This window comes from Schistocerca nitens, chromosome 4 (genome assembly GCF_023898315.1).
Source record: "Schistocerca nitens isolate TAMUIC-IGC-003100 chromosome 4, iqSchNite1.1, whole genome shotgun sequence".
In the NCBI taxonomy this organism is placed as follows: domain Eukaryota; kingdom Metazoa; phylum Arthropoda; class Insecta; order Orthoptera; family Acrididae; genus Schistocerca; species Schistocerca nitens.
Window position 1 is genome coordinate 711,087,450 of NC_064617.1, and position 12,365 is coordinate 711,099,814.

The following is a 12,365-nucleotide window of genomic DNA, read 5'->3' on the forward strand; positions in this document are numbered from 1 at the left end:
AGACATGAGAGAAATCTTGGAGCCCATATTTAAACAAGCAAATATTTCTGAGATTGTGTAATGTTGTTTAAAAAAGAAAACATCTATTGTGCATAGCATATGTTAAGATTCCTCATTCTGATGTCTTCGGCAGAGGTTGGTACACCCTAATTGAACGAGAGGGGATCCTCTTGTCTGGATGGAAAGTTCACCGATACATTTTGTTGAAATACCAATAAAAATTAGTACAAAGCTACAGCATGCCATGCATTTGTCATGTGTCACACTGCTTACAGTAACCTTTAGATGGAATAAATTTAGAGCTGTTTTTTGATCTTTTAGTATGTCTAGAAGGAAATACATGTATAGTTGTCTCATCTAGTCAAGTTAATGCACAGATCATGTTGAAACCCTACAGCATGAGTGTGTGTAATCAACCAGGATGCGATACAAGTGTCTCCAAGGCCGGGCCAGAGAGGTTTGCCTCACAACCTGGTCAGATGTCGCAGCAAGCACTTTGCTTCGTGCACAGCAGCCCAGTATAAGCCCAGCAGCCCAGTATAAGCCCAGCACACCAGGCCCTAGGCCCCATTTACACTTATTTGCTTATTGTATACTCACCTACAGATGTGTTCTATAATTATGAGACATTGTACTGTTCTGTGTTCATGTAGTGTTATTGTGGATCTCTTCATATAGACGCAGAATAAAACTTAGTTGGTGATTTCTGATATTGTATGTGAACAACATTACAACATACTTTGCAATGAGTGCAGTATTCTGTTGTGCGTTTCATTTCTTTGGTTCAACATACAGCCAACATGTCAGTAGAAGAAGTTGTTAAATCTCTTGTTGAACAACAGTGATCTCTCATTGACCAGTAGCAGGCTTTGGTGAACAACAGCAAGCTCTCACCGACCAACAGACACACTCTCCTGGGCAGTAAACAATTTGGCACACCAGGTTTGATGCATGCAACCCCACCGTTTCTTCTGTATGATGACTGTGTGAAAAATTGGGAAGCATATGAAAAATGTCTCTGGCAGCATTTTCAAGCTTCTGGAATCGCTGACCCCAATTTGTGTAAGGCTCCTTATATAGATTTCTCCTCTCCTTTTGTGTCAGCTAGTTCCCACTGCTTGCATTGAGTTTTACCGTTATCAAAATTGGCTGCAAAAGTTGTACAGAGCATGGGCAGCAGAACTTCATGGGCTTAGCTGACATTGCCAGTTTGTTACTGAGGCCCACCAGAACTCGGATGCTATTTGATGGTTGGTGATGCTATAATACCCCAGGCCTCTCATTGAGAAGTTCATGAATGTGCTTTACAGTGTGAAGTATGTGTGATGTTAAAAATGCAAGTGGACCCGGGCACAGCAGTGGCTGTGTTAAATTCTCAAACCTGCGTTGCTCTTGGGTGTCTAGCATTGTTCCCTGTATCTCAACATCTGGTGAGTTACAATAAACAGCAAATACTCTTTTGGGGACACTTATCTGCTTCCGTACTGTATAAAGCAGTTGTTCAGCCTTTAACCTTTCTAGTAGTGGATGATGCCAACACTGAGAACTTATTTGGGTTAGGTGCCTTTTGGATTTTCTATTTCAGATGAAATGCATCTGGTATTGGATCAAATTCTGCACCAGCCTTTTGGATTTTCTATTTCAGATGAAATGCATTTGGTATCGGATGAAATTCTGCACCAACAACTGGATGCACTCTACTCATAACATTCCTCCCTGTTTTCTGAAGCTCTAGGGTGTGCAATTAAGTTAAAGGCTCACATAACGATGAAGTTGATGGCGTGTCCCATTTCTTTTCATGCCCACCCAGTCCTGGTAGCTTTAGGGAGCAAGTCAAATTGGAACTAGATCAACTTAGATCCTGTGTGTTATCACGCCTGTCTCCTCTAGTGAATGTGTGCTGCATTGGTAATTGTCAAAATATGTAACAGCAGCATTTGGTTCTGTCTTGATTTTAAAGTTGGGTGCTTTAAGTACTTGTCTGATATTGCGGTCTCATGTTCCTCAACAGATTAACACTTCATACCTTGTTCATGGTGCTACTGTCAGTTTGAAATGTAATTTGGACAAATCACAAATTTTCCAATCATATGTCATCCATCACAGTCAAGCCTTTAAAATAGCCAGCATGTCAATGCCATTAGAGCTTTGCACATCCTACCAATATCAAAGAGTTGCAGGCGTTTCTATGAAAGATTTTCTACTACCATAAAGTTCTCGTTGGTGCAGTCACATTGGCCCAGCCACTACATGTTCTCTTACATGAAGATGTTCCTGCCACCTGCGAGTGGCTTTTATCCTGTAAGGTCAAAATTACACTCGGCACTTTGCTTTGTTACCTTCCAAGCAGGCCAACATCTTTTTTAGGCCACTGACGCCACCCAGTATGGGTTTGGGGCTGTTCTTGTGCACAAATATACTGAATGTTCCAAATGCCCTATTGTGTATGCTTCCAAAATTGTGAATCAGGCACAACAGTGCTATTCACAGATAGAAAAAGAATCTCTTTCTATTGTGTATGCCCTCAAAAAAATTTATGTTTTCCTGTATGGTTGTAAGTTTCATTTGATTACTGATCATTAACCTCTGTTTTGTCTTTTCAGTCCTTCAGCATCTTTACCAGACAGAAAGGCTTATTGCCTGCAACACTGGGCTCTGTTTTTGTCACATTACAACTAAGAGATTCATTTCTGACCCACAGCAAAACACACTACTGCTAATGTTCTGTCACGATTGCCAATCAGCCCTGACCCAGCATTTGATCAGGCTGAACCGTTGTGTCTCCATTTTAGAGGTGTACATGTTCCGCTTTTAACCCGCCCATGCTTGCCCGGTGGCCAGGCGGGCAGGCCGCCGCACGTTGTCAACAGAACGGGCAGGCTGCTTCACTCCCAGCCAAGCCAAGCAGAACCCAACCCGGGCAGGCTGCGGGAGACTTGCTTGCCTGCCCATATTACTTCTGAGCTGCGCTACGCAGCCGTTTAGTCTGCGCGCGTCATTGTCGCATTATGAACGTTAATCAAAAGTTTTTATTTTACCTGAGCACCAAAAGACAAACCCCAACATTATATATATATATATATATATATATATATATATATATATATATAGGGAAACATTCCACGTAGGAAAAATATATCTAAAAACAAAGATGATGACTTACCAAATGAAAGTGCTGGCAGGTCGACAGACACACAAACGAACACAAACATACACACAAAATTCAAGCTTTCGCAACAAACTGTTGCCTCATCAGGAAAGAGGGAAGGAGAGGGAAAGACGAAAGGATGTGGGTTTTAAGGGAGAAGGTAAGGAGTCATTCCAATCCCGGGAGCGGAAAGACCTACCTTAGGGGGAAAAAAGGACGGGTATACACTCGCGCGCGCGCGCACACACACACACACACACACACACACACACACACACACACACACACACACACACACATATACAGACACAAGCAGACATCTAAAATGAGATGATTTATGTTTCTATCGACCTGCCAGCGCTTTCGTTCGGTAAGTCACATCATCTTTGTTTTTAGATATATTTTTCCCACGTGGAATGTTTCCCTCTATATATATATATATATATATATATATATATATACATTTCTTTTAAAAAATGTCTATGATCTTTTTGAAATTTGAGAGCTGTCTGACACATTCACAGTCATCGTGTTTGACAATTCGCGCACAGCAAATGTCGTTTAACAGTTGCAAACCATTTTTGGTTGAGTGAACGTGTTATATTGGCTGCAAAAAACCTTGATTTTAACGAAATGAATTTTCAGATTCAAAATATGACACCTGGCGAATTGCTGACATACAAGTCGGTTTATTCCGTTACTAACCAAGATGATGTAGTCAACTATCCTACAGAATTTTTAAATTCGCTGGATTTCCCCGGATTACCACCTCCCAATCTGTAATTAAGTCGGATCGGCAATCATTATGTTGAGAAAGGTAAACCAGCCACGTCTTTGTAATGGCACCCGGCTTGCGGGGAAGAAATTAAAGAACAATGTAATTGAAGCCACAATTTTAAAAGGAAAGTACAAAGGTGAAGACAGTTTGATTCCAGTATCACTAAGTTTCCGACCGACATGACATTCGACTTTAAACGGTTATAATTTCCAGTGCAGCTTACATTTGCCATGTCGATAGATAAATCGCAGGGGCAGTTGTTATATGTTTGTGGCATCAATCTTGAAAATCATGTTTTTCACATGGCCATTTGTATGTCGCATATTCCCCTGTCGGGACAGCTTCAACTTCATTTGTTTACGCACCAGAAAACAAAACTATCAATGCTGCGTATCAAAAAGTATTACAGTAAATGCTACCTAGCAATAAACTTTGACACTGATTCACTGATCACCACAAATTTGACAGATATATATATGAGTTTTCATTGATAGTTGAAGAGGAGATGAACTGAGGTGGCAGAATCCAACAGAGAGAGGACGAGGAGAAGGATAGAGGGTGGGGGGAGATGGGCCAAGGGATGGGTTCAAAAATGGTTCAAATGGCCCTGAGCACTATGGGACTTAACTTCTGAGGTCATCAGTCCCCTAGAACTTAGAACTACTTAAACCTAACTAAGCTAAGGACATCACACACATCCATGCCCGAGGCAGGATTCGAACCTGCAACCGTAGCGGTCGCGCGGTTCCAGACTGTAGCGCCTAGAACTGCTTGGCCACTCCGGCCGGCCAAGGGATGGGGTGGGGGGAGGTGATCAGGGAGATGGTGGGAGAGGACTAAATGGATAGACAGAAAATAGGGGAGGGGAGATGGACTACGAGAGTATGGAATAAATAAATGCCCAGGCAACACAATGCAGTCTGTGCTGCACTTTTCAACACCGAAACGGATGGATATTTGTGCTAAAGAAGTGAACCTCCACCCCCCCCCCCCAAAAAAAAAAAAAAGAAGATTGGTAACCTCCCCGGAAGAATAAATTATCTACGCCCCTATTAACCACTGTACTGCAATGAGAACCAAATTAAGATTTTGGAAGTCTAGATTCTTTAACTTTAGTGTGTTTCAGCCAAGTATGACACCACTTATATAAATATTTAACTACGTTTCCAGGATGTATTTTGCTGGTTCTGTGAATTCATTCGAAGTTGGCAAAATCATTCTAAATTGCCAAAATGCATTTTAACAAAATCGAAGGACTTGTTTCGTATCCAGTTCGTCTAAAAACTATAGTACAGGGAATACAAGGGCGATCCTGAGCCATTTTTCGCGGCGCCTATGTTTGCGTCATGAGAGTCCACACCTGTAGTCTAGGTCTGCGTCATGAGGGACCATATTTCGGGCCATCATGATGCAGACTAAGACGACGAGTGTTTACTTGCATGATTCAAACCTGAACGACGACTGTAGACCCTCATAACACAGACCTAAACGACAAGTCTGAATCCTTATGGTGCAGATGTAGACGCTGTGGAGAGTGGCTCAGAGTTTCCATTATATTCCTACTACAATACATTCATGGAAAAAGACGCTCTTCATTTTAGGAGCATTTGTAGTGTCTAGGTCTTCAGCATCTTGACTCTGCATGTGGGATTTCCCTTAATATAGAAATACAAGAATAAAATTACATTTCGCAAAATGTGGAACGCAACAAAATAAATTGTAATTTAAACGCATAATGTGTATTGCCTTAATCCACAAATGAATATTTTATTTTGTAGAACACTTTTCAACATAAAATATTTACAATTTTTCCTTCAGTTCCCCTGAAAGTATTATTTAGGCCAAACCAGATACTCCTAAAAATATTTGGCTACTTTTGCAAACACAAGTAACAGAAAATGGTTTACAAACAATAATAAATGTCACTTGGGAGGATTGAAATCAAAAAGTTTAGTCTAAAATAAAAATGAACTGTATGCATTACAAAATTTCTATCTCAGAAATTGACGCCCAGAAAGCACAAGAAAGAAATCTGCACTCTTAATTAGTAAATTTGCGCTCAAACTCACAGTTTCCTGTTTAATGTTCTACTGTATTCTTAATGTGTCTGCTGATTAGTGTTTGAATTAATTATGACGAGATCGTTAAGTCTGTCTGCATTAAGACATGATCGTTTTTCGCTAATTAGGTTTCCAGCGCAACTAAAAATTCTCTCACTAGAGGCACTAGTGGCTGGTATATTTAATTTTTTTCTTGCCACACACGCAAGTCGAGGAATGTCTTTGGGAGTTATTTTTCCACCACTGTAGAATATCTCCCTTGTTCACACAGTGTTCTTGCAAGTATCTGCTGACTTCATCATGTAGGAGAGGAGACTCTCCTGCCCAGTCCTCAAATTTCGCCATTTTGTACGGCCATGGATTTGTTTCTTGGGTGCTGTGATTGGGCACTTGTACTGAAACTGTACAGGTTCCAATTAATATTTGCAGAATAATCTGAAGATCGTACTACACATAGTTGAAATTATAATAGTTTTTAGATGATGCTATCATTTATCGTCCAGTAAAGTCACCAGAAGATCAAAACTGCAGGACGATTTAAATAAGGTATATATTTTTGGTGTGAAAATTAGCAGTTGGCAATAAATAATGACAAGAGCGAGGTTATCCCTGTGTGTACTAAACTAAGTCCGTTAAACTTCGTTTACAAGATCAACCAGTCAAATCTAAAGGCTGTAGATTCTACTTAATACCTCTGATTACAATTACGACCTACTTAAATAGGAATGGACACACACAAAATGCTGTAGGCGTTTTAATGACAAAACACTCTTTTGGAGCATTGCTACACAGTTCGAGAGCCTTACGATTGACGGAAGAGGTCGAAAGAGTCTAAATAAGGGCAGCTGGTTTGGTATTATCGTGAAACAGGGGAAAGAGTGTCGCGGAAATTACACAAGAGTTGGGGTGGGAATCATTACAACAATGGCATTTTCTGAAGTGGCGCGATCTATATATGAAATTTTGATCACCAACTTACACCTCCGAATTCGAAGATATATTGTTGAGTCCCGTCTACATTGGAAGAAATGATCATCAGAAAAAAAATACATAAAAGCAGCGCTCAGACGGAGAGATGTAGGTGTTCTATCCCGTGCGAAATTCGAGAATAGGAGACAAATAAGTTGAAAGTGGTTCGATGAACCCTCAACCAAGCACTTGCGTGTGACTTGCAGAGTAACCATGTACATGTAGATGAAGAATATATGCATTATCTTAGGAGCTTACCTTCAGCACACATCTGTCGTGCTGCTTGGTAAACTTCAATTTTTTCATCCTCGGTTAACTTTCTTAATGTGCGGTAGTTAGCCACCATAAACGTTGCAATTTTATGCAACATACTAACGCACATTTTCTGTTCTAGGAAGGCATCGGCGGCTTGTTTCAAAGGTTTCATGTCCTGAAAATACATTTTCTCAACATACATATTTCACAAGTGGTTCTATAATATTCAGATGGAATAAAATTACAAACCTCTTCATCGTTATCCCGTACGGTACAGTGAGTTTTTAAGGCATAAAACCACGGTAGAACTAAATGTAGGGTTGGCTCCTTGTCACCCTCTAGATCAACTGTGGCTTCTTTAAACGGCTTAAGAAATTCTATAAGCTGGCCAGTTATATGGTTGTCATAACCCAGCATCTTATCAGAGGCACCTTCATTATGTAAAACAGCCTTCACTGGATCAATCTAAGAATGGACTGATACAAGCATGTCAAAATAACTATTCCAACGAGTTGAAACCCACTGCTTTAAAGATGACTTCAGTCTCACACAGAGACCTTTTCTCTTGAAGTACGAAACCGTAGCCCGCACTGTATTAAGAAAGGCTAGTATATTTGGAACATTTTCTTTCAAAAACTGTTCGCTCAGAACAGACTGTGTTTATACTATGAGCCATGCATGGAAGACGCTGATATATTTCAAGAGCTTTGACAATGTTACTGCCCTGGTCTGTGATAAACGTAATTTTGGCAATGTCTTCACGAGAAACACCCATAGTTTCTAAGCCAGCTTCCAACTCGTTTCGAATATTCGAGCCAGTTTTTGGGCAGTCAGGAAACGCAGAGCACATCAGTACATATTTATTCAAACGCCAGTCTGAATTTATGTAATGCATTGTCACGGACATGTAATGCACCCCTTTGTAATTGTCTGTCCATAGATCAATTGTACTGGCACATATACCAGAACGAATCGCATACACTATATCTGGGAGCATTTTGCTGCGCACTTTATCAGCTAAGGTTTGAACTTTTCTAGCTACTGTCACTCGGGAAGGCATAACATTTTTAATATCAACTGAGCCATATTTTTTACCTATGTCGATCAGTGTCTGCCCTAAATTAAGAAATCCTTCTCCCTCTATACTGCTAAATGGTCTCAGGTCCTTAGCACATATTTCGACGCACTTTTTGGCCACTAAATCTTTGTCCTCTTTCAAGATATTTACGGAGTGAGGGAACTGCTTGTCAAATTTGCACACATGTCGTAACATACTCGAGGTTCCCGAATAAGTACTTAAGAGCTTTTTACATAGTTTGCATTGAGACACACCTACCGATTTACTTGAAGCAGCCTCATAAACACACGAAAACGTTCCCCATGCGGCACTTGTGCTCTGTTTCGTTACCAGCATGTATTCGCCAGTTGTCATTTTTTTCTTTCACTCTCACTAAAGTTCGACCTATTCATTGTGCTGCCTCCATTGTTGCGATAAATGAACTGCGGGCTAACTACCTGGCTACTCTAGTCACGGTAGCTTGACAGCGCAACCTGTTGTCAGGCGCGGCAAGCTGAGCGGCTCCTGTTAAGCTTGGCAGGCTTGCGGGAACCCAGGTAGCCCGGGCTTGCGGGAGCCAGTATCGGCCGCATTACCCACTATGCCTCAGTACACGCGCACTCTTGTGTTTACGTCGCGGCAGGTTGACCTGCATGAAAGGTTGCAGAGGAGCTAGGGGCAAGCAGGCTGCAAGGGGAATTTGTACACCTCTACTCCATTTAGACGTCAAAGTCCAAAAAAACTAGATGATTGTCCCATTACCAGTTCTTGGATTTCAGTGGCTGTCATGGCCGATCCTGTCTTACGTCAAGGTTGTTCAGTTTGTCCACCACAGCTTGCTGGATAAACCACTGGGCTGAGCGTCAGATCCTTTGCGTAATTATTATGCTCTCCCCTGCCTCCTGTCTGTTCTTGATGGTGTGCTACTGTTGGCTACTGAAGAGTCAGCACCCAGGGTTGTGATTCCATCCGCATTGCATTGGGACATCATGCACATTCTCCAGCTGGACTTGTGGGGTGTTTCTCTTACAGAATTGCTGGCCCCCCTGCCACGTGTTTTGGCCAGATGATAATGAGATCATGCGTATTGTGACAGCCTGCCCGCCGTATGCCACCCGTTAGGTGGCACCATGGGCCTCTTTTTTCCCCTAGGCCTCTAAGTATATTCACTGTAATTTTGCAGGTCTGTTCCTTTAACTCCTTTTGGCTTCAAGTATTTGATGCTTTCTCAAAAATTCCTTATCTGGTTCATTGCCCATCCACATCCATGGCTGCAATGGTGATGTGCCTCTTAAAGATTTTTTTTAGAAGGATTGCTGTATATGCTTGTGATGGACCACGCTCCACAGTTTTTGTGTTGAGATTTTGAAGATTTTTGTACAAAGAATGGCAATCAGCATATTGTGGCTCCTACCTTTCATCCCCAGGCCAATGGTGAGGCAGAGTGACTGGTCCATACATTTAAAACTCAGGTGAAAAAATATATCACTCAGTCTTCTCCCAAGAAAGCCCTTGATAGGTTCTGGAGTTCGTATAGTTTAACTCTAGTTGGCAACCATAGTCTGGTGGAGTGTCTTCACGGCTGCTGGCCCTCTACACTGCTCCATCTGCTCTGGCCCATACCCGATGACCAGCTGCCACCTGCCAGAAGGTTTGGCCAGCACTCTTTAAGTGGATACCAGTGGTCATCCATCATTGTTGAGGCCGCCACTGTGATGGCTTGGTGTAACGACACTATGACCACCTCCCCCCATGCTTGAGTGAACATGCACTGCAGGGCCCTCTGGCCCCGCAGCCGCCTCCACCATCTGCACTGCACCCTGCAACGTGATACATACCCCCTCCATCTCCTGTGTTGTGTTTGTTCTGGGTGTTGCCACCACCGGGTGGATTAGTCAGTGCTGTGCTGCCTCCATCTCCACAGCCACTGCTGCCAATGTCGCTGTCTTCTCTGTTGCCTCCATCACTGTGTGCCTGCCTGGATATGGACATAGATGCTGTGCCTCCACTACAAGTGCTCCCTTATGGTCTCTTGGGAGAGTGGGTGCCAAGCCAGTCCACACCCTTTGGCATTTCAAACCATATTCTCTTGTGACAGCATCTTCTGATGAAGATATGAACATCTCCAGAGTGAAAACTTTTCCCCAGGGGAAAGGAGCATTGTAACCCGATAGTGAGTGCACGTAATCAAACAGTACGCACCGCCATTGACAGCCTAAAGAAGGAGCCTCGCATAGGCACAAATGGCACAGCAAGTGCTGTGCCGTGTGCAAAACCACCTTATACAAGCTGGTGCACCAGTCCCTTAACCACATTAATGTTTATGTAACTATTGTATGCTTAGCGGCTAGACTATGCTTAAGTGTGATTTACTGATTCCTACCTTATTTCTTGTCTTGGTGTATCCATTCTTGTGGAATTGGAATAAAAATTGGTTGCTGAGAATTCTGATATTGTGTTGTATAATGTTACATAGTATTATTCAATGCATTTTCATGAAGCCAATAGTTCTGTAGTTAGATGTTCAAAATCTGTTATTTAATAATGTGTTACAGATTGTAAATTGCTTTTTCTTATTTTAACAGAAAGAATGTCATCGCTCCTTCCTCCAGAGAAAAAACAAGTGTCATTAAGTGTCCTACCCCGTAGGGAACCTTTTGAGATACTGTATCGGCTCAATTGTGATAACCTGTGTGCAGATTTTCATGAAGATCTGGAATTTCGGTTTTCATGGGGCATTACAGCATTGATAAATAGATTCACTGGCAAACAAGGACATCGAATTGCATTACACAATTATGCTCACATGGTATGTTATTCTGCCTAAAATACATGGATGAAACTTATTTGCACTTGTTCAGTGACATGTTGTTTTGCATTCATAACTTAAGCAGTACCTGAACTATGACAATATCACAAGCTATGTTTGGTAGGAGTGCAGAGTGCATCTCAAGTATTGAGATCATGTGCTCACTTGCTGATAGTAAAACAGTATGTTTGTTGTGCTCTTGACTTTTTTAAAATACTCATTATGTTGGTAATGTTGTGATTTGTTTTGCAGCCGGCCGGAGTGGCCGTGCGGTTCTAGGCGCTACAGTCTGGAACCGAGCGACCGCTACGGTCGCAGGTTCGAATCCTGCCTCAGGCATGGATGTGTGTGATGTACTTAGGTTAGTTAGGTTTAATTAGTTCTAAGTTCTAAGCGACTGATGACCTCAGAAGTTAAGTCCCATAGTGCTGAGAGCCATTTGAACCATTTTTGTTTTGCATGTTTGTCTACTATAAAACAGATTTTGGAAATAATTTCTATGCAGTTGCTGGACAGCCAGTTAATTTGAGAGTGCTGCAAGCCAAGGGCTAAAAGTTATGTGTAATCCCTGTATATACAGTGACAATCACAATCACAATCATCAATTGCCATTTGACATGCACTGCTGGATAAAGGCTTCCGCTAGACTTTCCCGTTATAATGCTCTTTTTCTATATGCATGTAAGCTGGTTCTGCATGTACCCAACCTCCATTAAGTCATCATCTCATTCCTTTCCTTATCTCTTCAGTCCACATGCCATCCAATCAGCTGACTGTATATCCTGCCCAACTCTGTTTAAGTTCATTACCTTAATAGCTACATCTTCCATATAGTTCATATCTTGTCCCATTTGTTTTCTTGTGTCTCTAAAGTGATTCTGATAATGCATCTCTCCATTGCTCACTGCGCAACAGTCAGTTTTTGAATGATTTTCACATTGAGAGATTATGTCTTACTACCATAAGTAAATAGTGGTAATACATGTTCATAGTAAATTTTCAGGTCGTCCTGCAGCGTATAATTTGTTTTGAAAACTGCATTCTTTTGTTGTTCATCCATTTATTATCTTCAGCTGATTTGAAAACAAAGACTTGTCAACTTCATTGTTAACTGGTACTGTTTTCTATTTGATGTATTGAGATTACACACAACTTGAGTCTTTTTCGTAATTGATGTTCAGATTGACTATCAAACGTATTATATCAAGTTCTTCATAAAATATTTCCCAACACTTGAACTTATGATGTATGTATGCAGACTGAAGCTGCTGGAAAATAAAAGCATCAAG

At 41.5% G+C, this 12,365-nt stretch overlaps 1 protein-coding gene across 4 annotated transcripts in view; it reads left to right on the top strand.

Moving 5' to 3' along the window:
- Positions 1–12,365, top strand: part of LOC126252754 (transmembrane GTPase Marf) — a 216,878-nt gene that overhangs the window by 175,656 nt on the left and 28,857 nt on the right. For all 4 annotated transcript variants that reach the window (XM_049953663.1, XM_049953662.1, XM_049953664.1 and 1 more), the window contains one exon: positions 10,853–11,076. In XM_049953663.1, the coding sequence (XP_049809620.1) occupies positions 10,853–11,076 (224 nt within the window). The remainder of the gene's footprint in view (positions 1–10,852; positions 11,077–12,365) is intronic.